The sequence below is a fragment of the Saccopteryx leptura genome, chromosome 1 (assembly GCF_036850995.1).
Source record: "Saccopteryx leptura isolate mSacLep1 chromosome 1, mSacLep1_pri_phased_curated, whole genome shotgun sequence".
In the NCBI taxonomy this organism is placed as follows: domain Eukaryota; kingdom Metazoa; phylum Chordata; class Mammalia; order Chiroptera; family Emballonuridae; genus Saccopteryx; species Saccopteryx leptura.
This window is the reverse complement of record NC_089503.1, coordinates 387,739,900-387,764,031: the sequence shown is the minus strand read 5'-3', so window position 1 is coordinate 387,764,031 and position 24,132 is coordinate 387,739,900. Positions and strand designations below refer to the sequence as shown.

General features: G+C 61.1%; 5 protein-coding genes across 5 annotated transcripts in view; 4 read left to right on the top strand and 1 right to left on the bottom strand.

Annotated features, from left to right (window-relative positions):
• Nucleotides 1-8,158, top strand: part of NOTCH4 (notch receptor 4) — a 33,419-nt gene extending 25,261 nt beyond the window's left edge. The window contains 11 exon segments of the mRNA XM_066359816.1: nt 245-774; nt 1,764-2,147; nt 2,251-2,426; nt 3,429-3,660; nt 3,847-3,919; nt 4,005-4,143; nt 4,648-4,943; nt 5,189-5,336; nt 5,838-5,935; nt 6,095-6,740; nt 6,743-8,158. Of these exon segments, the coding sequence (XP_066215913.1) occupies nt 245-774; nt 1,764-2,147; nt 2,251-2,426; nt 3,429-3,660; nt 3,847-3,919; nt 4,005-4,143; nt 4,648-4,943; nt 5,189-5,336; nt 5,838-5,935; nt 6,095-6,740; nt 6,743-6,798 (2,778 nt within the window). The 3' untranslated portion in view covers nt 6,799-8,158.
• A 990-nt stretch (nt 8,159-9,148) lies between these two features.
• GPSM3 (G protein signaling modulator 3) lies at nt 9,149-11,208 on the top strand. The gene is made up of 4 exons (XM_066361465.1): nt 9,149-9,529; nt 9,741-9,840; nt 10,059-10,249; nt 10,457-11,208. Exons 1-4 carry the CDS (start codon nt 9,488-9,490, stop codon nt 10,592-10,594), a joined length of 471 nt encoding a protein of 156 aa, XP_066217562.1. The 5' UTR covers nt 9,149-9,487; the 3' UTR covers nt 10,595-11,208.
• An 857-nt stretch (nt 11,209-12,065) lies between these two features.
• PBX2 (PBX homeobox 2) lies at nt 12,066-16,826 on the top strand. The gene is made up of 9 exons (XM_066359812.1): nt 12,066-12,286; nt 13,143-13,216; nt 13,446-13,693; nt 13,779-13,969; nt 14,133-14,268; nt 14,388-14,541; nt 14,806-14,894; nt 15,012-15,098; nt 15,188-16,826. The coding sequence occupies exons 1-9, from the start codon at nt 12,066-12,068 to the stop codon at nt 15,278-15,280; spliced, it is 1,293 nt and encodes a 430-aa protein (XP_066215909.1). The 3' UTR covers nt 15,281-16,826.
• A 526-nt stretch (nt 16,827-17,352) lies between these two features.
• Nucleotides 17,353-21,148, top strand: AGER (advanced glycosylation end-product specific receptor). Its single transcript, XM_066359814.1, has 11 exons — nt 17,353-17,495; nt 17,647-17,753; nt 17,851-18,043; nt 18,223-18,287; nt 18,387-18,474; nt 18,934-19,134; nt 19,234-19,364; nt 20,160-20,301; nt 20,536-20,559; nt 20,672-20,798; nt 20,883-21,148. Exons 1-11 carry the CDS (start codon nt 17,444-17,446, stop codon nt 20,977-20,979), a joined length of 1,227 nt encoding a protein of 408 aa, XP_066215911.1. The 5' UTR covers nt 17,353-17,443; the 3' UTR covers nt 20,980-21,148.
• Nucleotides 21,149-21,448: 300 nt separating this feature from the next.
• RNF5 (ring finger protein 5) lies at nt 21,449-24,120 on the bottom strand. The gene is made up of 6 exons (XM_066361464.1): nt 23,913-24,120; nt 22,816-22,834; nt 22,591-22,703; nt 22,336-22,390; nt 22,137-22,254; nt 21,449-22,021 (listed from the first exon to the last, which is right to left on the bottom strand). Exons 1-6 carry the CDS (start codon nt 24,050-24,052, stop codon nt 21,924-21,926), a joined length of 543 nt encoding a protein of 180 aa, XP_066217561.1. The 5' UTR covers nt 24,053-24,120; the 3' UTR covers nt 21,449-21,923.
• Between the last annotated feature and the right edge of the window lie 12 nt (nt 24,121-24,132).

Below are 24,132 nucleotides of genomic sequence, written 5' to 3'. Positions count from 1 at the left end.
GGTGGCTGCACACAGCTGTGGCTCATCCGCCTGCACCACGACGGAATGCCATGGTGTGAAAAAGACTTGGGACCTGGTCTCAACATCCATAAAATGATCCGCCCAATGTTGGCTGCGAGCCCTTCCTGATAGTAGACTCCGGGACCCTCTGGGCCGTCTGGGTCGTCTTAGCCCAGGAGCGTGCTGGAGAGAAGTGGGAGGAGCCCTACCCTGTCCTTCCACACGGCTCTCCTCCTCTCCGCAGGGTTTCCAGGGCGCCACCTGCAGCCACAGAGCTGCCTCCTGTGGCCTCCATCACTGCCACCACGGGGGCCTGTGTCTGCCCTCCCCCAGGGCCGGCCTCCCACCGCGCTGCGCCTGCCTTGACGGCCACGGGGGGCCCGACTGCCTGACCCCACCCGCTCCGCAAGGCTGTGGCCCGCCTTCGCCCTGCCTGCACAACGGCAGCTGCTCCGAGACCCCCGCGCCGGGGGGCCCACGCTTCCGATGCTCCTGCCCACCCAGCTCCCCGGGGCCGGGGCCCCGCTGTCAGAGCCCCAGGGCAGAGGGCTGTGAGGGCAGACGTGGGGATGGGGCCTGCGATCTGGGCTGCAGCGGCCCAGGGGGAAACTGGGATGGGGGGGACTGCTCCCTGGGGGTGCTGGACCCCTGGAAGGGCTGCCCCTCCCACTCGCGCTGCTGGCTTCTCTTCCGGGACGGGCAGTGCCACCCGCAGTGTGACTCTGAGGAATGCTTGTTCGATGGCTATGACTGCGAGACTCCTCCGGCCTGCACGTGAGCCCCCAACCCTGACTCGGGTGGGCGGGGCTCGGGCGGGGCTGGAGGACCCCAACCCTGACTCGGGGTGGGCGGGGCTCGGGCGGGGCTGGAGGACCCCAACCCTGACTCGGGTGGGCGGGGCTCGGGCGGGGCTGGAGGACCCCAACCCTGACTCGGGTGGGCGGGGCTCGGGCGGGGCTGGAGGACCCCAACCCTGACTGGGGGTGGGCAGGGCTTGGTGAGGGCTGGAGGACCCCAACCCTGACTCGGGTGGGCGGGGCTCGGGCGGGGCTGGAGGACCCCAACCCTGACTCGGGTGGGCGGGGCTCGGTGAGGGCTGGAGGACCCCAACCCTGACTCAGGTGGGCGGGGCTCGGTGAGGGCTGGAGGACCCCAACCCTGACTCGGGTGGGCGGGGCTCGGGCGGGGCTGGAGGACCCCAACCCTGACTCGGGTGGGCGGGGCTCGGTGGGGGCTGGAGGAACGTAGAGGCCTCTAAGTTCCCGGGTCACAGCCGCAGGCTGCAGGGAGCTCCCACCCTCCTAACCATTGCTAAGACCCCCTACACCGCAACCCAGGCGCATGGGGCATCGCCAGTTTAACGGGGGACACAGAACAGGCTCGGCCTCTGCCTGGGCTCTTTGCTGAGTGTTGTAGGAGCTGTGGCCTCGAGCCTCTCTCTCTCTAAGCGCTGCTGCTATGGAGTATCTCCCCTAGCCACCTGCACCCCTGACGGAAAAGGGACTCAGGGTCCCCTTCAGGGAGGCAGGAGCGCTTGGGAGAGGAGGCAGGAGGGGCCGTGCTAGGAAACAAGGGTGTCAGGAGACGCTAGGCTGTCTGGGCTACCTGCCGAGCAGGGCCTGAGTAAGCCCACTTCTCTGCAGCGGTCCCCACGCAACCACAGGTGCCCGGAGGCTGTGCACTCTCAGGAATCCTCTCTGGGGTGCAGGAGGGAGTCGGGTTTCTCTGGGGGGTCCTGAGTTCCCCTCTCCTCACCCCCACAGCCCAGCCTACGACCAGTTCTGCCACGACCACTTCCACAACGGGCACTGCGAGAAAGGCTGTGACATCCCGGCCTGTGGCTGGGACGGGGGCGACTGCAGGCCGGAAAGCGGGGCTTCAGAGTGGGGCCCCTCCCTGGCGCTGCTGGTGGTGCTTCGGCCCTCAGCGCTGGACGCGCAGCTGCTGGTCCTGGCCCGGGCGCTGTCGCTGGCTCTGCGGGTCGGGCTGTGGGTGCGGAAGGACCGCGACGGCAGGGACATGGTGTACCCCTATCCTGGGGCCCAGGCCGAGGAGGAGCTAGGAGGGGCCCCAGACCCCTCTCATCGGGAGACAGCAGCCCCTCCCGTGCAGCCTGCAGGCAAGGAGACAGACTCCCTCAGCGCAGGGTAAGGTTGGGGGGGTGGCAGATGATCCACTTTTCTTTCATGGGCGGGAGAAGGGAGCCAGGGACCAACCCAGGGGTCTCTGAGGTGCCCTGCTGCTCCGCAGGTTTGTGGTGGTGATGGGTGTGGATCTGTCCCGCTGTGGCCCCGACCACCTTGCATCCCGCTGTCCCTGGGACCCTGGGCTCCTGCTCCGCTTCCTGGCTGCCCTGGCCGCGGTGGAGGCCCTAGAGCCGCTGCTGCCAGGCCCCCTACTGGCTGCCCACCCCCGCTCGGCCACGGGTAAGTGGCCCGTCCTTCCCCCTGGCTCTGCTCCCAGCAGTGGTGGTCACGGGAGTCAGACTCGCTGGGACCCGAGGCTCCCGTGGGGACTCGCCTTGTCAACCTCTTTCTCTGACTGGGCATCCTCCTGGACCACTTGCTCCGCAATCTCCTTCCTTCTTTTCCTAAGGACTTTATCCCGCGGTGGGACTCAAGTTTAACAACCGGTTGTCTGCCCTAACGATCATTTTAAGTATTAAAAAAAGATATACCGACAGGCAGTTTATTATTTCATGCATTTAATACTTAAATAAGAACAATATAAGAGGTGCACAAAACTAGATTGTAAGAAAGTTTTTAAAATATTAATGAAAAATATTAAATAATATCTGACCAAAAAAATAAATAATAAACCTATTAAGATATTTCCATATTGCTTCTTGATTGGCGTCCTCACTTGCAATGTTTTCCACCTGAGGACGGAATGAACATGACTATGGGCGTGTAGAACACGCTGTTGCACAGATGGACGTTAAAATAGAAGGAGGAATGTCAATTGGTGATTTCCACGTTGGGCGGCTGCCCAGGCGCCCACCTTAGAACCCTGATGACAAGTGCCATTTTAACAACCGGTTCGCCGAACTCAACAACAAAATTAGGTATCGGTTCTGCCGAACCGGTGCGAGCCGGCTGAATCCCACCACAGACGTGATCCTAACGTCTGTGGAAGAGCTCCCACAGACCTCAGGTTTGGGGCCGTCCTCCCTGCTAGACCGGGAGTAGCCAGTCACTCCTGTGTCCAACAGTTCAGAGCTCAGGAAAGAATAAGAACGCGTGCGTGGCCGTGCTCTAAGTGCCCTGCAGTGCCAACTCCTTTTAGCCCCCCCCCCCCCCACAGCCCCATGGAGGCGGTTGTGGTTGTTACTCCTGTTTCACAGATGAGGAACCTGGGGCCCAAAGGGCTCACAGTAGCACCCAGCCAGCCTCACCTGCAAGAGCCTCTCCCTGTGTCTCTCCCACCAGTGCCCCCTGCCAACCAGCTCCCCTGGCCTGTGCTGTGCTCGCCGGTGGCCGGGCTGCTTCTCCTGGCCCTCGGAGCTCTTCTGGTCCTCCAGCTCATCCGGAGGCGCCGGCAGCGGCAGCGCAGGGAGCATGGGGCCCTCTGGCTGCCCCCTGGCTTCGCCCGAAGGTCCCGGACTCAGACAGCTCCCCGCCGACGCCGGCCCCCCCTGGGCGAGGACAGCATCCGCCTCAAGTGAGAGTGAGGGGGAACCAGGGCTCGGGGAGGGCGGGGCAGGGGGGCTCTCGCCTGTGAGGATATTTATGATCAGAAGCATCGAGAGATGCCACCGCAGACACTGCAGACAGGAAGGGGAAGGGGGAGAGAAGCTGCTGGGACCCTGTGGCCCCCGAAGGCTCTCTAGCACCCACCGTCTTCCAGGGCCCTGAAACCAGAGGCAGAAGTGGATGAACACGGGGTTGTGATATGCCCGGGCCCTGAGGAAGGAGAGGAGGTGGGTCAGGGGAAGGCACGGAGGCGATGGCGGGCTGGATGGGACCAGGCAGCCTTCCTTCCCTGACTGTTTCTCTGATCCCAAGGCTGAAGAGACGGCCTCCCCTTCCAAGTGCCAGCTCTCGGCTCTGAGTGGTGACTGTCAGGAGCTGCCCCAAGCCACCATGCTGACTCCTCCCCAGGAACCAGAGACGGAGATCCCTGACCTGGACACCCATGGACCTGGTACGTGCACCAGCCCCAGACCCAAAAAACTCCCTTTCACCCTTAGGATATCAGACCTTTGGTATCAGACCTGGAGAAGCCAATGTGAGAGTTAGTGCCTCAGAACACTGATTCTGAAAGTGTTGTCCTGGGGGAGAAGAATCAGTGTCACCAGGGAAATTGTTAGAAATACAAATCCTCGAGCTCCACTCCCAAGCTCCTGATTCAGTCAAGCTACTGGGGAACCTGTTTGAACAAGCCCTGCAGGTGAGTCAAATCCAGACTCATGTTTGAGGACCACTTCTCCAGGGTGCTAGGGAATTACACAAGGCTCGCTCCTCGTACAGATGAGGAAATCGAAGTCTGGACAGAAGTAGATCATGTGACTAAAGCCACACCCAATCAAGAGCCAGAGCTGGGCTTCTTGACACCTCACGCTGTGATTCCTCCTGAGCCTCCCTATTCTCCACCGTGGACCCCATATCCTTCTGATAGACTTCTATTCCTTGTCTCTCTCACCCACAGATGGGGTGACACCCCTGATGTCAGCAGTCTGCTGTGGGGCAGTCGAGTCCAGGACCTTCCAGGGGCTGTGGCTGGAAAGCTCTGAGCCCTGGGAACCTCTGTTAGACAGAGGGGCCTGTCTCCAGGCTCACACTGTGGGCACTGGGGAAACCCCTCTGCACCTGGCTGCGCGATTCTGCCGGCCAACCGCTGCCCGCCGCCTCCTTGAGGCAGGAGCCAACCCCAACCAGCCGGACAGAGCAGGGCGCACTCCCCTTCACACTGCCGTGGCTGCTGATGCTCGGGAGGTGTGCCAGGTCAGTGCCCACCGGGGTCACTGAAGAGAACAGGGAACACACTCAGAAGTAAAGCAGGGACAAGACACCCTCTGGGGTTTGGCAAAGAGGAAAGTGACGTGAGACTGGGGACAGGACAGAGAAACAAGAACAGGCGGCTTGTTGAACAGTGGTTAAGCAGTGAGTGTGAGGAGCTAGAGCTGGCAGTCCAGGACACACCAGTGGTCACAGGCCCTCTCTGCACCCCGCTCGTCCCTCCCCCCCAGCTCCTGCTCCGCAGCAGACAGACCGCAGTGGACGCGAGGACAGAGGATGGGACCACGGCCCTGATGCTGGCCGCCAGGCTGGCGGTGGAGGACCTAGTTGAGGAACTGATTGCAGCCCAAGCGGATGTGGGGGCCAGAGATAAATGGGGTATGGACCTGGGGAGGCTGATGCGCTCTAGAGAAGTAGAGCAGATGGGATGTGAGAAAAATGCAAAAAGAACAGGGAGCCGCTGAGGAGCAACTGGAGGCTGGGGGACTCCCTCCCGCCCCGCTGTCAGGGTGGTCCACCTGCGGTGCGGTGGCAGGACGGAGCACATGTCTTCCCCTTTCCCCCTCAACAGCACACACTGTCCGGGCCCCCTGTCAACCAGGGAGGGGGGAGTGTCAGTGACAAGAGGGAGGGGTCTCCCGGTCCCACCGACCCCCAGAACAATGCCCCATTGTCCCCCTTCCGCGCGCCGGTGACGTCACCAGGGACCACGCTTCCTGCCCGCCGGCGGTCACCCGGGCAACGCTTCCGCCTTTGAGGGACCCGGGACCCGACGGGCACGAATAGCCCTTCCCCCCAAGACCAGGATCCATGGGAAGCGGGAACCCAGGCGTCTGGCCCCCCAACCTCATGGTGACAACCTCCCACGTCGTTCTCCAGGAAAAACCGCTCTGCACTGGGCGGCCGCCGTGAATAACGCCCGGGCCGCCCGCGCCCTCCTGCAGGCCGGAGCCGATCCAGACGCCCAGGACGGCCGGGTTAGAACCGCCTCGAGGGCTCCCCAGCGAACAACGTGGGGGCGGGGAGGTGGAAGGCGCGGGAACGCCCCCTAACTAGGAGGGAGCGGGGCCGGCGGCCACGTGGGCGGAGGCACGGAGGTCCCCTGACCTCGCCCCTGGCGGCTTCCTTCCACGCAGGAGCAGACGCCCCTGTTCCTGGCCGCCCGAGAAGGGGCCGTGGAAGTGGCCCAGCTTCTGCTGAGGCTGGGGGCGGCCCGAGCGCTGCGGGACCAGGCTGGACAGACGCCGGGGGACGTCGCCCGCCAGCGAAACCACTGGGACCTGTGGACGCTGATCGAAGGGGCGGGGCCTCCGGAGCCGCGTCCCCAAGCCCCGCCCACGCCAAGCCGCGAGCCGGGCGCCTCCGCGCGTGCGCGCGCCGCTCTGGGCGGGGCTCGGCCGCGCTGCCGGACGCTGTCAGCGGGCGCGGCCCCGCGCGGGGGCGGAGCGGGTCCGCCCAGCCGGACTCTGTCGGTAGACTTGGCCGCGCGCGAGGGCGTGGCCTACGCGCAGTGCCGCAGCCTATCCAAAGGAGGAGCCGGAGGAGGCCCGCCCCGCGGCGGCCGGAGGTTCTCTGCAGGCATGCGTGAGCCGAGGCCCGGTCCTGCCATCTTGCGAGGAAGATCCGGGGTCGCGGCCAGGGGTGGGGGCGTGGCCTCAGCTGACTGGCCCTGCGATTGGGTTGCCCCGTCCTGCGGTCCCGCCCCCAGCGCTCGGGTCCCGCCTCCTTGCCCTACACCGTCCCCAGAACGCGCATCTCCTCGGGTCGCCTGGGGTCCGCCCGCCCACCAAGTCACGCACTTAAGCGCTGTGAGCGAAGGTCCGAAATAGAAGGGAAGTAGAAGGCTCGTGGCCTCAGGATGGGATTCTAATTCAAGTGACTGCCCATTAAACGACAGTCTGGAAGTCCCCCAGATTTTAAAGTTCTCGAGCCCCAAAAGTAGGGGAATCGGGAATATAGCTCCCCTCCAAAATGGGTGTACAATATGCCCACTCACAGCCATCATCGTCTCTTACACGGAGACGGTGCAGCCCTGGAAAGGGCTCAGGATGCCCGGGATGAAGTGGGCCCAGCCCCTCTCTCGGAAAATAAGATGGTGTGGAGTGGGCTAAGGACCCTAGGTCGGAACCAAGAACTTCAGATAGACAGGATGTAAGATGTTCTTTCTTGTACAGTCTATGGTTCCCAAAGGGAGCCTTTATATCATCCCCACCACCTACAAACAGAGGACAGATATTTATTATGCACCTGCCCTGTGCAGGTACTGCAGGCGGTGGGGGGAGGACCCCTCCAGCTGATGACTCCTTCGCATTCTTACCACCCCCAAACAAACCCGTGCAGGGATGAAACGCCACTCTGAGGCACTGCTGTCTCCAAGAACCCCAAACCTGTCACCAGACAATAAAGCTGATATACAGTGTTACCTTCTTTTGGAGGGTTTGGGCAGTACAATGGAGAAAATACAGAGTTGACTGCATAGTCTTCAGAATTTTATGTCCCAAATTCAATATTCGGATGGAGACTTTCAGTATAGTTTTAAAGCAAGGATAAAATTTGGAGGGTCCTGTGTTAATTTAGGGTATCCTCTGAAAGCACAACTGTCTAGTGGCCCCAGGGGAAGCCACATACTGTCTTCAAAGGGCATTTAGGTCTAGCCACTGAGGAGGCTCCCAAGGCTCAAGTTAGATAGAGGAAATTGAGAGACCATCTCAAACAATCCACCTTTCAACAACATAGTTACACCTCTTTGGTGGCGATGGTGGGCCTGAGACGTGGAGGCATGAGGCATTTTGAAAGCTAAGACAAGCATACCTCATTTTATTGTTTCCCAGATACATGTTTTCATTAACATTGAAGCGAAGACCTTATACCAGTGGTCCCCAACCATTTTTGGCCACAGACCGGTTTAATGTCAGAAAATATTTTCACGGACTAGTCTTTAGGGTGGGACGAATAAATGCACAAAATAAAATTATGTGACCGGCATAAAAACTGTGGTATTTTTAAATATAATTGTCTAACTTACGAGACAAGTGTCAAGAGTGAGTCTTAGACGGATGTAACAGAGGGAATCTGGTCGTTTTTTAAAAATAAAACATCGTTCATATTTAATTATAAATAAAACAGAAATAATGTAAGTTATTTATTCTTTCTCTGCGGACCGGTACCGGTCTGTGGCCCGGGGGTTGGGGACCACTGCCTTATACCACAAAAAGATTATGATTCACTCAAGGCTCAAATGATGGCTCGCATTTCTTAGCAATAAAGTATTTTTTAATTAAGGTGTTGTTTTTAAGACAGTGTGCTATTTCACACTTTATTAACAGACTACAGTGTAGTAAACATGAGCATGTCACTGTTGCGATGATCACTGGATTGTGGTCTTGAACCAAACCTGCCAGCTCTCAGGTGTGCCTTGTAACGATGACCATTTCTTGAGCATTCACTACGCCAAATCCTTCATCACATTTAGTCCTCACATCAGCTCTTAGGTCTACTAAAACTCCACTTTACTCTTGGAAACTGAGGCACAGATTGTATTTGGCCAAGACCGCAAGGCCTTAAGCGGCAAAACTAGAGCTCTTCACTTTTCATGTTTGAAGTCACTCCTATGACAGGTTTCCCTTCAGAGGTCTCAGATGTCTTTCTGTCCTGCTTCTACCTTGGTGCCGGCCAGCCCGATCAGCATGGATCAAAGACCAAGCCAGGTCCTCTCCCTTCTTCATTTCTATATGCCTTGTATATTTCTATATCCCTTTTTCATTTCTATATCCCTCGCTCTTGACCAGAAGAAAGTTTTCCCTGACCCACGTCTCACATTTGGTGCATATCTTTTCCGCTGAATAGACCAAGCACCTAGAGGGCAGGGATAACTATTTAACACGTTTATTGAACACGGTGTGTATGACCCGGTGCTATGCGTGTATGTCTGTGTTTGAGGGCCTGAGATGCCTAGATCTGAGTCCTTCCCACTGGAACCACGTCTGTCCCGGTCCTGGGAAGTCCAGGAAGCCATGAAACGGCAGAGAGCCAAATCCTACGTCAGGGTCCATCTTAGGGAGAGAAGTGACCTGGGGTTGAGGGTTCTGAGGAGTGAAACCACTTCCTGTGCAGCTAGTTCCTGTGTTGACAGAGCTGAAGGGGAGGAGGGGATGGAGGGGACAGAATGGGGGGTTGGTGGCGTTGGGGGCTACTGCGGCTCTGGAGATGAGAAGCCCAAGAGTTCCTGCCCACCTTGGAACCCCCTCCACTACAGCTGGAGCAGCTTTCCCCAGTCTCTCAGTGCTCCCCTGGGGAGCGAGGTCGAGCTGCATTTTGGGTGGGAAAAGAGAAGTGGAGGAAGTTGACAGGGATGGGCGGGGCCCGTGGGGGGGCTGACCAGGAACCCAGCTTCCTGCTTAATACCCAGACATCCAGCCCCCGGCACACCCCCACCCCTTCCAGCCCCCACTCCCTTCAGGAACTCAGGGTTCCGGCCCTCCTCCAAACCCTAGCTGCCCCCTCCCCTGTCAGTTTCTCCCCTCCAGGGGATGGAGGCTGAGAGACCCCAGGAGGAAGAGGACGTTGAGCAGGTGAGCTGGCACCCGCCCGCCCTGGGAGGCTGGTCCTGAGAGAGGAGAGGTCAGAGGCCCTGAGGCAGCGACCTAGTGGCGTGGACTCAGGGGACTTGGAAGGGCCTTGGGCACACTGGGCAGGGACAGAGACAGGGAGAGAAAACAGCCTCTGGCTTCGCCTCCTGCCCACCACGCCCCTGCTTGACTGGAACGGCCGTCTGGGCATCAGGGTCCCCATCAGGATGAGCACGGCTGGCCCCCTGTGAACACCACCACCCGGCCTTGGCGATCTGCTCCTCCATCCCCTCCTCTAGGGACCCGCCACCCAGGTACCCCCACCCACCCAAGGAGCCCCCGACCCTGGTGCCCACATCCTTCCTGAAACCATTGCCAGGGTCCACTCCCATCACAGGCCCTTTGCCCCCACTTCCTACAGGCTCCCAACCGCACCCTCTCACCTCTGACCACCAGTCCCTAGCCACCTCACCCTGTCTGTCCCTGTCCCCATCCGCCCCAGCTCCTCTGAGCCCTCCCCCTCCTCTCCCAGCCCTGGGACCCCGCTCGGCCTCCCTGCTCTCCCTGCAGACTGAGCTCCTCCTGGACCTGGTGGCTGAGGCCCAGTCCCGCCGCCTAGAGGAACAGAGGGCCACCTTCCAGAGCCCCGAAAACCTCACCCCGGCCCCAGTCCGGCCTCTCGAGGACAGAGAACAACTCTACAGCACCATCCTCAGTCACCAGGTGAAATGCTCCCCTGCACCCCACCCAGGAGGCAAGCCCCAGGTTTCCTGGTCTCCTGGCCCTGTTCCCTTTGGGGTCCCACCCCTCCTTCTCTCCGGGCACCTGTGCCCTAGGCCCCCATCCCCGTCTTACATAATGCCCCTCACACCAGGCCTGTTCTGCTACAGACCTCACCAACCCCCTTTCCCTCCCGCCATCCCCCCCCAGTGCCAGCGGATGGAAGCCCAGCGATCAGAGCCCCCCCTGCCCCCAGGGGGGCAGGAGCTCCTGGAGTTGCTGCTGAAAGTTCAGGGTGGGGGTCGGATGGAGGAGCAAAGGTCCCGGCCCCCCACACACACCTGCTGAGACTTGGGCCCCCCACCAGCCCCTCTGCACTGCTGAGGCTCAAAGCTGGGCAGACCACTGCGTGCCCTCAAACCCTGCTTGGCAGGGGCACCGGAGACCAAGACCGGGCCCAGTAGAAATCTTAGCATTCATCGCCCTCATCCATGATCCCCGGGAACTGCAGGGGGTGAAAGCCCTCAAACCTGGGAATAGTCAAGGTAGGCTGGTCATTGAAGCCCCTCCCCAAGTCCATGGGAGCTTGAGACTGGGACACCCCTCCCTACTCTGATCTCAGGGACTGGCTCCAAGTCTTGGTCCTGAGCTGTTGGAGTCACCCCCAGTAGTCAAGCCCCTAGCAGGATCTGAGGGTTCAGGCCTCCAGCTTCCAAGTAAAGGCCAATCTCCTCAAGGCTTTGAGTTGAGGAGGGACAAGTCTACCCTCCTCTCAATAAGGAGGGAGGGCGGGCACAGCAAGGAGAAAATACTCTTCTCCCACGCCACCCCCACCCCAGCACCTCCCGGCCCCAGGACTGGGGGGCTCCAGGCTGGGAATGGACTCTTAGCCCTGCCCACCCTCCCTCTCCACGGGCTGCTCCGTGTCTGTCGGATGTTTTGATTCTACGAATAAATGTCATTCCCCTCTGGACTGAAGACTCTGGTGTCTGGGGCAGCGGGCGGAGGGCAGGGCCGCCGGGCCAGAGGCTGCCTAGCTCTTCCCCAGCCTGGCCCGAGGCCAGCAACCCTCCCTGGCTGGTTAATTACCGGCTCATTAAGCAGCGGCTGGAGACCTCCCTAATCACCCCCTCCCTCCTGGTTTTAATTAAGTAGAGCAGGGAGGGGAGTCATTAGGACGAGAAATAACGCACTGAGCTGCACCGGGACCCAGGCCTATTCCAGCGGCCAGGGGCTACAACACCTGGACCCCCTGGTGCGGGACCTTGGGAGCAGGGGCCCCTCGCCCCGAAAGCGGCCCAGCCCGGCCCCGGGGCCTTCCCACATTCTCCCCGGCGGGCGAGTCCCCGCCCCGCGCCCCTCTCCGCCCCTCCCTCCACTCGGGCTCGGTTCCTCTGTGTCTGCGCGCCTCTCCCCGCCCCCAGCTCCGCCCTGCTTCCCCGCCCGTCTCCCCTCCTCTTCCTCCGCGCTCCCCTCCCCCTCCGCCCTGCGCTCCCCCTTCCCCCTCCTCCCTCCTCCCTCCTCCCTCCCTCGCTCTCACACACACCCCCGCCTGGGCCTCCTCTCTCTCTCTCTCTCTCTCTCTCCGGCTCCATTTTCTCCGCCGCCGGGGGCCGGGGTCTCCTGTGGGGGGCCCAGCCGGTACCCCAGGTCTCCCTTCAGGGCCGGGGTGAACCCCCGGGAGAGTCGGCAGCGGGGGAGAGACGGGGAGGGGGGGGTTGGGGCCGACGGAGCAGCGGCCCCAGCGAGTTTGGGGGGGAAGTAACCAGGCGGGGGGGAGGGGCGGAACAGGGAGGGGGCCTCAGGGCCCCCCCCAACTATGGACGAGCGGCTGCTGGGGCCGCCCCCTCCAGGCGGGGGCCGGGGGGGCCTGGGGTTGGTGGGTGGGGAGCCCGGGGGCCCTGGCGAGCCTCCCGGTGGCGGAGACCCCGGTGGGGGTGGCGGGGGTGTCCCGGGAGGCCGAGGGAAGCAGGACATCGGGGACATCCTGCAGCAGATAATGACCATCACCGACCAGAGCCTGGACGAGGCCCAGGCCAAGTGAGTGCCCCCACCCCGGGACCCCACACAGACCTGGCAGAAACCCCATTCACAAGCCCTGAGTCTTCTGGGAGCCCCCCCCAACTCCAGGCCCTCTCAGGGGTCCTACAACTCTCTTCTTTCCTTACTCCCGGGAACCCGGAGATAAGTGACCCCTCTCAGACCTTCCTGCACCCCAGGCCCTGAAACCTTAAAGAAGGGCACCCCAGGCAGTCTCCTCCCGCCCTTCCTAACCTCTCCCTGACCTCCCACACTCCCCTGGAACATCCTTCTGGCTCCGGAGCCCCCTTCTGGCCCCTGGACTTAGAAAGGGCTACGCTGGCTTCTCCCCAACTCTCCACCCAGCCACTCCGCCTCTGCAGAGGAAGGGACCACCACACCCCTCCCCAGAGTTCCTACCACCCCTGACCATCATGGCCCAGCCTCCAAGGGTTCTCTCACCCAGCCTTCACCCTTGCTCTGTCCCAGAACCACCCTCCACACTCGTCTCTACTACTACTGATGTCCCCGCTGGAGCCTGGCACCCCTGACCCCTCCCTGGCACCCCTGACTCAGACTCTTCTCCCCAGTCTCCACCTCTTTTCTGCTGAAATCTACCTAGTCACCCTCAGGTCTGCCGTCCCCACCCACCCCCGCTCTGCCCCCTTCTAGACAGCCCCCAGCCGCCCAGGGCCCATGGCCTGTGGCCTGCCACCTCCCCACTCCTTCACGCCCTGGGAGCTGATCTTTTTCCAGGAACCCCCAGCCCCACTTTCTACCTTCCTCCTTTCTCACCTTCGTAGTCCCCGCCCCCCATCCCCCTGACCCCCTTCCTGGTTCTGCAGCTCAACTTTTCTGTCTGTCCCGTTCCTCCAAGGAAACACGCCCTAAACTGCCACCGCATGAAGCCTGCCCTCTTTAGCGTCCTGTGTGAAATCAAGGAGAAAACCGGTACGTGGGTCCCCTTCTGCTTCCTTACCTGGGGTGGAACCCAGTTCCCTAGAGACTCAGGCCAAGAGTTGGACAACTTGGGCCCCGAGGGAAGTGGGGGGTCAGGGAGGTGGCCAGGAGGGGAAACGGGATGGAACCAAAGAAACCTGGGTCACCCGGAGGCACCCCGAGGGCTGAGAACTGGCTATGTGAGTCCCCGGATCCCCAAGTTCACACGCCTGCTCACTAGGCCTCAGCATTCGAAGCTCCCAGGAGGAGGAGCCAGTGGACCCCCAGCTGATGCGCTTGGACAACATGCTGCTGGCGGAGGGTGTGGCCGGGCCCGAGAAAGGGGGGGGCTCGGCGGCGGCTGCTGCGGCCGCAGCGGCTTCCGGGGGCGGCGTGTCCCCCGACAACTCCATCGAGCACTCGGACTACCGCAGCAAACTGGCCCAGATCCGCCACATCTACCACTCAGAGCTGGAGAAGTATGAGCAGGTGAGGGGCGGAGGCCCGAGTGGGCGGGGGAAGGGAACCCCACGGCCACAGGGTTCCTACTGACAGCCCCCCACCCCCGCCGCAGGCCTGTAACGAGTTCACGACCCACGTCATGAACCTGCTGCGGGAGCAGAGCCGCACGCGGCCCGTGGCCCCCAAGGAGATGGAGCGCATGGTCAGCATCATCCACCGCAAATTCAGCGCCATCCAGATGCAGCTCAAGCAGAGCACCTGCGAGGCCGTCATGATCCTGCGCTCCCGCTTCCTGGACGCCAGGTGGGGCCCCAGCACGGGGTTCCCTCCCCTTCTCCAAGCCCCTGCGCCGCCATGTTGCAGAACACCCAGCTCCACAACCATGGCGCCCACGGGAGTTTATGCCACGTGCGGGCCCAGCTGGGGCAGCAGCGTCCTCCTCACCACCCTCCCCCCTCCTCTGTAGACGGAAACGCCGAAACTTCAGTAAACAGGCCACTGAGGTCCTCAATGAGTACTTCTACTCCCACCTGAGTAACCCCTACCCTAGTGAGGAGGCCAAGGAAGAGCTCGCCAAGAAGTGCGGAATCACCGTCTCTCAGGTGCCCGGGAAGAGTTTTCTGGCAAAGAGCTCGCCCCCTCCGAGCCTGGTGACCAAGGGTCAGACAGAGGGAAAGGTTTTCAACTGACCCTCCTTTCGGCCCCCTCCTCCCCCCCACAGGTCTCCAACTGGTTTGGCAACAAGCGGATTCGATATAAGAAAAACATTGGCAAGTTCCAGGAGGAGGCCAACATCTACGCGGTCAAGACCGCCGTGTCGGTCACCCAAGGGGGCCACAGCCGCACCAGCTCCCCGACGCCCCCTTCCTCCGCAGGTGCAGCCCGCTGCCGCCCTGGCTGGCTGCTTTGCACACTTCCTGCTTTTGTTCCCACTTCCTCTCTAGACAGGATCATAGAGTGGGGGCTCTGGGGGAGTGAGAGGCCAAGCTGAGACAGGGTGGGGGTGTCGGTGTCAGGGGACAGAGGCCCCTGTGGAGCTAGCTCGGGGGGCCCTTTGGAACCGGAGCCGAGGTGCCTCCCATCGGCCGAGGCAGGCTGGTGTGAGGCCCCTTCTCTGACTCTCCTTCTGCTCCCGCAAGGCTCTGGCGGCTCTTTCAATCTCTCAGGATCCGGAGACATGTTTCTGGGGATGCCTGGGCTCAACGGAGATTCCTACTCTGCCTCCCAGGTCAGAGGGCCCACCTCTCCTTGAGTAGGGTTTCCCCAAACCCCGCGTACCTCCCCTCAGGATCTAAGACTTCTCTCGAGGCTTCTCACATGGCATACCCGCCTTTGCTGCCCACAGGTGGAATCACTCCGACACTCGATGGGGCCAGGAGGCTACGGGGATAACCTCGGGGCAGGCCAGATGTACAGCCCGCGGGAGATGAGGGTGAGGACCCCTGAGGCTCCCCTCTCTTCAGGACAGGAGGGCCTTTTCTCTGGCAGTGTGGTCCTCCAACTGTCTCTTTTTTCTCCCAGGCAAATGGCGGCTGGCAGGAGGCTGTGACCCCATCCTCAGTGACATCCCCAACAGAGGGACCAGGGAGCGTTCATTCGGACACTTCCAACTGATCTCGCCCTCCAGGGCCACAGGGGTTGAGGGGGCTCACGAGGTGACTCTCGAAGAGGACGAAGGCATCCAGAGGACAAACCCCAGACACAGGAGAAGCACAAGACAGAGAAGGGCAAAGGGGGCCGTCCCCGCCCCCCGCCAGACTCAGCGCTGGGGGTGCTGACTCCATGGCAAGGAGAACGGGGTCTTCCGAGGGCAGGATGGGGTCTGTCTCCCCCTTTCTACTTTGTTTCAGTCTTTTTCTCTCCTGCTTTTACACAGACACACACCCAGAGTCCTGTTTTTCAGATCCCTTCCTCTCTCCTGTGCACACACACACACACTATTCCTTCTCTCTCTCCCTCTCTCCCTCTCTCTCTCTCTCTCTCTGGTTTCCCCCACCCACTCTCCTTCCCCTACCTCACCCCCTTATCTGCTCTGGGACTTGTGGAGACGCCAGCCTTGCCCTACCTACCAGAGATGCCAAAAATGGGGACACCACTTCTGGACCGAGGACCTGGGCCACGGCCCGGGGCCTGCCACGCCCGCCCCTCCAGACGCTTTATTACCTCATGCAGCTCATCTGAAACCAATAGAATCGCTCGGTGGACAAGAGTGTCTGACTCAGATATCTACCTCGGAGGGAGTTTCTGCTACTTTAGGGAATTGTTGGCTGGGCTTTGGGGTAGAAGTTTATTATTTTTTTTAATTATTATTTTTTTAGGAAAGAAAAAGAAACCCGGGGATCCCTTGGGGGCGGGGTTTTTGTTTTTCTTGGGGTGTTTTTTGTTGTTGTTACTGTGTTGTTATTGTTGGTTCTTAATTTTTAATTTAGTTTGGGGAAGTAGACGTTTTTATAAATATGTTGGTTTCTCTTTTTTTTTTCCCCCCATCATTTCTTGCTTTCCCATATTAGGGGTGATAGCCACAGGGGTCCTGATAAGAGAAAGGGGAACACACAGACATGGCGGGGCCCACCTGGCTCCAGTCCTGGCCGGCAGGAAGTACACTGAGCAAGGGCACGGAGCCTGCCCTCTGAGTATCTTAGGTGTTCTGGGCTCGTCACCCCAGGTGTGCCCCGTGGCTGTGGGCAGCTTCCTGCTGCAGGTAGGGTGGAGGCAGGTGGAGGCTCTGGGCTGGCGCCCCCCTCTCCCCTCTCCCCACAGCCCTCAGGCAGGGCCAGACGCAGTCATCTGGAGGAAATGGCCACCTTCCCCCGAAACATCTCGACATCATTTTTTTTTAAAAACTAGTATTTACAGATTGGAAGGCAAGAACGGGGAGGGGGTCATTGCAAACTAAGTATGGGTTGGGGGGGCTTGTGTATGTATTTCCCTCCATTTCCCCAGAAATGAGGTATCTTTTTTTTCCTCAGTCTGTTCAAAACCATGAGGGTGGGGAGAGGAGGGAGGTTGCAAAAAAGGCCAAGTGTGGGGGACAGTAGAGTCACCGCTTCACCATCCTCGGCCCTGACCCAGCCGACAGCTTCGGGATTTCACAAGACTGTCACCATGGGGAAGCCCTTCCCTCACGGACCGGACCGGGACCGGGACCGGGATGGGCAGGACTGAGGGCAGGTGGGGATGGCGACGGGCTGGGGGGGAGGGAGGCACGGGCAGTTCTCTCCTCGCTTGTAAACTTGTAGTTTAAGGGGGGGGGGGGGAGAAGCAGTTTTAAATAAATTTCTTTTACCCCTGGGTTTAGTTGAGAATTATTTTCAAAAATATGAGAAACCTCAAGGAAAAAAAGTTTTCTCATGAAGTTCTGGAAGGCTGGTCCCCCAGCTCCACCCAGGACCCACGTCTCAGCCTCGGCTCCCATCCACGGGAAACAGGCTGGCCTGAACCCCGTTGCCTGGCAACCTTGCCTCTTCAGATGGGGCTCCAGTGGTCCACCAGGGAGCCCTTGGCAGACTGATGGGACGGGCTGGGGGTCCTAAGAGCATGCGAGACCACGGGAGGTGGACTCCCCACCCCCATGGAGGTGGCTGTGCCCAGGGCTGGGGCGATCCTTGTTTCTTCTAGTATCTGAAGGACTCTTGTCCCGGAGTCACGAATTCCTAGCATTCCCTGTGCCAGGACAGGACAGGGAGATGGGGGCAGGGGAGAGGGCACAGCCCCACCTAGGGCAGTGGCCACAGCTGTGCGAGGCAGACGGAGCCAGACGCCCGGACAGGAGGCAGGATGGCGGCGGGGGCCACCGCTGGAGCCTGGGTGCTGGTCCTCGGCCTGTGGGGTGAGCCTCTCCCCCTGACCTGTGGAAGGCTCTCCGCCCTCTCCCCAGACTGTTCTGGAAACGGGGCCGCTCTCCCAGCCCCCCGAGGGCCCTGTGCGAGATCTGGCAGACCTTCTCCCTTCCGGCCCTCCACCTTGGCACTGTCTCCCAGGGACCGTGGTAGGCAGTCAGAATGTCACAGCCCGGATCGGGAAGCCGCTGGTGCTGAACTGTCGGGGTGCCCCCAGAAAGCCGCCCCAGCAGCTGGAATGGAAACTGGTGAGTGGGGCCCCCGTGGCAGCCTCCCCAGCTCCCTGCTGCAGGAATCCTTCCCCAAAGGGCGCGCTCTGTTCAGGCCCCTCTTCTCTGTCCCCAGCACACAGGCCGCACAGAAGCGTGGAAGGTCCTGTCTCCCCAGGGAGGCCACTGGGACAGCGTGGCTCAAGTGCTCCCCAACGGCTCGCTGCTCCTGCCGGCCATGGGGATCGAGGACGAGGGGACCTTCCAGTGCAGGGCGATGACCCGGAAAGGGAAGGAGACCAAATCCAACTACCAAGTCCGAGTGTACCGTAAGGTTCCGGGCCGCCGCGAGGCTCACCGCGCACTGAAGGAGAAGCCTTCCGCCCCCCAGCCCTTGACCCCTTGGCCCTGGGGTGTAGGTCTCTGACGGGCTGCCCCGTTCCCACACTGGGGGTGTGAGAGTCTGCAAAGCCCCAGCCCCTGATGGGAAAAATTTTCCCTCCTTCAGAGTCTCCTAAGAAGCCCAAAATTGTGGATCCTGCTTCTGAACTGCAGGCTGGCATCCCCAGCAAGGTAGTGGGTGGAACGGGGATGAGGAAGTGGTCCTGAGAAGGGGCCTGTAGCTGCTGGGTACTTGTGTGTAGCAAGATGACGAGCGCTCTCTTTCCCCAGGTGGGGACGTGTGTGTCTGAGGGGGGCTACCCTGCAGGGACTCTTAGCTGGCACTTAGATGGGAAACCCCTGATACCTGATGGCAAAGGTGAGTCCCAAGTCCCCATCCTCACTGACCCCCCCTTTTATTACAAGGACAGAGAGAGAGAGTCAGAGAGAGGGATAGATAGGGACAGACAGGAACGGAGAGATGAGAAGCATCAATCATTAGTTTTTCGTTGCAACACCTTAATTGTTCATTGATTGCTCATATGTGCCTTGGCCACGGGCCTTCAGCAGACTGAGTAACCCCTTGCTCGAGCCAGCAACCTGGGGTCTGAGCTGGTGAGCTTTGCTCAAACCAGATGAGCCTGTGCTCAAGCTAGCGACCTCGGGGTGTCGAACCTGGGTCCTTCTGCATCCCAGTCCGACGCTCTATCCACTGCACCACCACCTGGTCAGGCCTCACTGCCCTCTTTGTGATCCAACCCCCACCCCCCATCTCCCCCCACCCTCCCTCCCCCGCCACACCCCCCCTGGGATATCCTGCCTTCTTCCTCCATCGCAGGGGTGTCTGTGAAGGAGGAGACCCGGAGGCACCCGGAGACGGGACTTTTCACACTGCAGTCAGAGCTGACGGTGACCTCAGCCCTGACCCGGGGAGGGGCGCCCCACCCGACCTTCTCCTGTAGCTTCCACCCTGGCGTTCCCCGACGCCGCGCCCTGCACACGGCCCCTGTCAGGCTCCGGGTCTGGGGCGACCACACAGGTGAGGAGGGCTCCAACCTCAGGGGAGCGTACCTTCTGACAGCAGGGCCACTGGGTCTGCACGCAGGGGTCTAACTGTCAGCCCCCTGCCCATTCCCAGCCCCCGGGCCTCTGGAGGAGGTCCGGCTGGTGGTGGACCCAGAGGGCGGAGCGGTAGCTCCTGGTGGAACTGTCACCCTGACCTGTGAAGCCCCCACCCAGCACCCTCCCCAGATCCACTGGATCAAGGATGTGAGTGCCCGGAGAGGGGCTGGGGGTAGACGAATCCTCGGCAGTTACAGGAGGGCAGGGAGCTTGTGGAGAGAAAGGCGGTGTGGGGACTGGGAGGAGAGTGTGAGGGCGTGGGGACAGACAGAAGGACTGGGGAGGAGAGTGTGAGGGCGTGGGGACAGACAGAAGGACTGGGGAGGAGAGTGTGAGGGCGTGGGGACAGACAGGAGGACTGGGGAGGAGAGTGTGAGGGCGTGGGGACAGACAGGAGGACTGGGGAGGAGAGTGTGAGGGCGTGGGGACAGACAGGAGGACTGGGGAGGAGAGTGTGAGGGCGTGGGGACAGACAGGAGGACTGGGGAGGAGAGTGTGAGGGCGTGGGGACAGACAGGAGGACTGGGGAGGAGAGTGTGAGGGCGTGGGGACAGACAGGAGGACTGGGGAGGAGAGTGTGAGGGCGTGGGGACAGACAGGAGGACTGGGGAGGAGAGTGTGAGGGCGTGGGGACAGACAGGAGGACTGGGGAGGAGAGTGTGAGGGCGTGGGGACAGACAGGAGGACTGGGAGGAGAGTGTGAGGGCGTGGGGACAGACAGGAGGACTGGGGAGGAGAGTGTGAGGGCGTGGGGACAGACAGAAGGACTGGGGAGGAGAGTGTGAGGGCGTGGGGACAGACAGGAGGACTGGGGAGGAGAGTGTGAGGGCGTGGGGACAGACAGAAGGACTGGGGAGGAGAGTGTGAGGGCGTGGGGACAGACAGGAGCGGGGGATGTACAGACAGGGGCTGTGACAGCCTCCCGTCCCCCGCCCCACCCAGGGCACCCCCCTGCCCCTGCCCCCCAGCCCCGTGCTGCTGCTCCCGGAGGTAGGGCCCCAGGACGAAGGAACCTACAGCTGTGTGGCCACCCACCCCAGTCACGGGTCTCAGGAGAGCCGCGCGGTCAGCGTCAGCATCATCGGTGAGGGGCCTCTCCCTGACCCCAGGGACCCTGTGCCGGCCCTTGGGAGCCACCCCCTCCACCCACAGCGCCCCCACACCCAGGCTCGGCCACCCACCCAAACCCGACTCGGGGAGCAGCCCGGCCTGCCCCTCTGCACCCTGAACTAAGGGCAGAAGCCACTGGGGCGGCCACCACGGAGCCCTCTGTGAGCCCGCCGCCCTCTCTGACCTGCTCTGACTCTGTCTCCCACAGCAGGAGAGGAGGGGCCCGCTGCAGGTGAGGGGTCGCACGAGGTCAGAGCGGCTGACACCCCCAACATGCCTGGGGGATGGTGGACAGGAGTGGTGAGTGGGGGTGACGCCCTCAGTCCCCCCCCCTTTCCCTACAGGCTCTGTGGGGGGCCCAGGGCTGGGAGCTCTGGCCCTGGCCCTGGGGATCCTGGGAGGCCTGGGCGCAGCGGCCCTGCTCATCGGGGTCATCGTGTGGCGGAGGCGGCGGCGACGCCGAGAAGAGAGGTGAGTGGAGAGAGCCAGGCGCCTGACTCGGCCCTGGCATGCGGGGGAAGGTGCCAGGACCCATGCCCCCGTCTTCCTCCCCAGGAAGGCCCCAGAAAACCAGGAGGAGGAGGAGGAGCGGGCAGAGCTGAACCAGCCGGAGGAGCCAGAGGCGGCCGAGAGCGGAGCCGGGGGGCCTTGAGGGGTCCACGGCCACCCCCTCCCCCAGCCCCCCTTTCAAGTCCCCATACCGGGTTGTTCCCAGACCAGTCCTCCCTTGTATCATATAACCTGCACCCACCGCACCCCACTTGCTTCCCCAGCCAGAGCCTCCCACGAGCAGTGACGAGTAAATCACCTGACCTACCCTGCCCCCCTTGCTCTTGTGTTTGTGTGTCTGAGTGTATGTTTGTGAGTGTCTACGTGTGAGTGTTTGTGGGTTTGTGAGTATGTCTGTGAATGTGTGTGTGAGTGTGTGTATGTGTGTGAGTGTGTGTATGTGTGTGAGTGTGTGTGATGCCCTCACTCACTGCACCGGGAGCCTTGACAGAGAGGGCCTGGCCCGCAGGCTTCCCCACACCAGCCAGACATCTCCTCTACCTGGGGGCACGTTCCCGTCTGGGAGGGCCGGGGGGTGGGGGACAGCTAGGCAGAGGCAGAGCTCCCGTTGGTACGGCTCACCTTGTTTATTGAATTTATAATAAAGGAGGTAGTGAGGGGAGAAGGGAGCATTTAGAGTCACAACCCATGTTAGACACTGGGGAGGGAAGAATTAAATTAAATCAACGAAGGCAAAGTAGGGGAGAGTCAGACAGAGAGAGCCTTGCCCACCACCTTTCAACATCAAATCAAGAAACGTGGGGGAAAGCCAAGGAGGAGGCGGGAGGAGGAGGGAGAAGCAGCAGACCCGCTCTCCAGCCTGTCCCCTCTTGGGAGCTGGAAGGCAGCTGCTCCCCGCTGGAGCAGGCTCCTCCCTCCTATGCATGACATCACTCCTCCCTACACCCTTCTGGAGAATGGCTAGCGTTGGCCTTAGCCAATAGGAATGGAGGAGCTGAGGAAAGGGTCCAGGAGTAAGGGAGGGTCAGCGGGGACCCCCAATACTGATTCTCCTCTGGCTGGAAGTGGGCAGAAAGGAGATACAGCTCAAATACTGAGGAGCCAGAAAAAGAAGAAGATGGCAAGAAACAGGAAGAGGGAGTCCTGCCAGCTGGAGGCTGGGTGGCCCTGTCCCAGGTCCACACCTGCAGGAGAGAGGAAAGCTGTGGCAGAAGCATCCCCCCCAGGGCCCGGGGCTGGGGTGCCTGAGGGGATGCGGGGGCGGGAGGCTCCTGGTGGCGGCTGAGGGAAGGCTCTTACCTGCACCCCGGCGGAACGGCTCATGGGCATTGAAGACAGTGGTGAAAAACCCAAAGGGAAAAGCACCAACACCGAAGGAGAAGTGAAAACCCCCAGTATCGCCAAACGGCTGGAATCCCTGCGGGCGTAGAGAGAGAAGGTCAGAGCAGGGCTGGGCAAGTCTTTTAGCAAGAAAGGAACACGATCGGACAAGACTCACCCCTCTGCTCTCCGGAGCCGGCCGCTGGCCCTGGGGCCGGGGTGGCGTTTTCAATCTGAGGAGCAGGAGAGGGACCTCAACGGGAAATGTCCTCTCCATGTCCATAACCCCAGTCCCGGGGAGGAAGTCTCCCACCTTCCCTGGGCACCATAACCCCACTCGCGGGGAGGAAGTCTCCCACCTTCCCTGGGCACCATAACCCCACTCGCGGGGAGGAAGTCTCCCACCTTCCCTGGGCACACACCCCCCCCTCACCTGGGATCCTGGGGTTTCTGGCTCCCTCGCCCGTAAAGGGGCACAACCTTTTCTCTGCTGATCCCAGCTTTACACACTGGGCACTCCTGCCGCTCCGGCCGTGTCTCCAGCCACTGGGGGGGGGGGGGGGGGGGGGATAAAACGAAGTGGTTTCCAGTACACAGCAGGGACTTTCAGCTCCTCAGACCTCCCCCATTTCCCTCTTCATCTCCTCTGAGTACGCACCTGATGAAGGCAGGGCCAACTGGATGGGGGGAAAGAAAAACGGTCAAACCAGCTAGAGGAAAGTGGGGTACAGACCCGACCTCGGTGCCCCATCTCACCCCCAGTTCCCGGGTATCACCAACTCTCGGGTATCACCAACTCTCTCTTTCCATATTTCCCACCACCTCGACCATGCCAGCCAACCTGGCCGTCCTGCCTTTCTGATCTTCCACACCTCCAGCTTCATCCATCAACATGCTCGACCCTGTCCTCTCCCCCAACACACTCACACACCCTCTCTTCTCCTTCTGACCTGCCAGTTCTCCTGAACCACGCCTTTCCAGCCCGCCCCTCTCAGCCCCAGCCCCATCCTTGCCCCTATCACTCCCCAACCCTCCCCCACTATTCCTTTCCCTCCCCTTCCAGGCCCAAGAAAGCCCCAATTGCCACAATCCTTGAACCTCTCAAGACTGTCCCTCCCTCCAAGTGCCCTGGTCCCCAGAGCATGCCACCCCCTGCCGTACTTCGCCTGAATGGGATCCCCCACTTAGGACTAACGCCTCCCCTCTCTTCTTTGAGTCTTTTTTTTTTTTTTTTAATTTATTCATTTTTAGAGAGGAGAGAGAGAGAGAGAGGGAGAAAGAGGAGAGAGACAGAGAGAGAAGGTGGGGAGGAGCTGGAAGCATCAACTCCCATATGTGCCTTGACCAGGCAAGCCCAGGGTTTCGAACCAGCCACCTCAGCATTTCCAGGTCGACGCTTTATCCACTGCGCCACCACAGGTCAGGCTCTTCTTTGAGTCTTGACCCTCAGTAAAGAGGGTCAAGTGGCTCGGGTCTCACCTGGACAGATGTGTGCGGTGCCCACCCTGCCCCCTTCCTTTCTCCTAACACACCTTACGCCTCAGCTTCTACTTTCCATGCCTCTCCTGTCCACAGATCTCGTCTGTGCAGACAGGACCCCTCACCCCACCCCCGATACACAGACCCGAAAAGACCGCTGTCCCCTCCTCGGGGCTCACCTATAGGGCGATGCCCTCCGAGGATGGTGCCCTCGCCCCCAGCCTGCCTCGTATGGAGGTGAGCCCCACTCCTGGCGCCCCCCGTCCCGAGTCTCACCAGTACAGGTGGCCACACATACTGATCACAGCTTCCCGAGCCGTCTCCAGACAGATATTGCATTCGAAGGTCGCGCCCGCCCCGCCCCGCTCGCAGTTTGGCCCTTCGGGGGCTCCGTCCTCCTCCTCCGCTGCTGCCATGGCCGGTTCGGCTTCGGCCCCCCACCCACCCACGTACCCCTTAACCCCGACACACACACAGACACCAGCCCCAACAAACA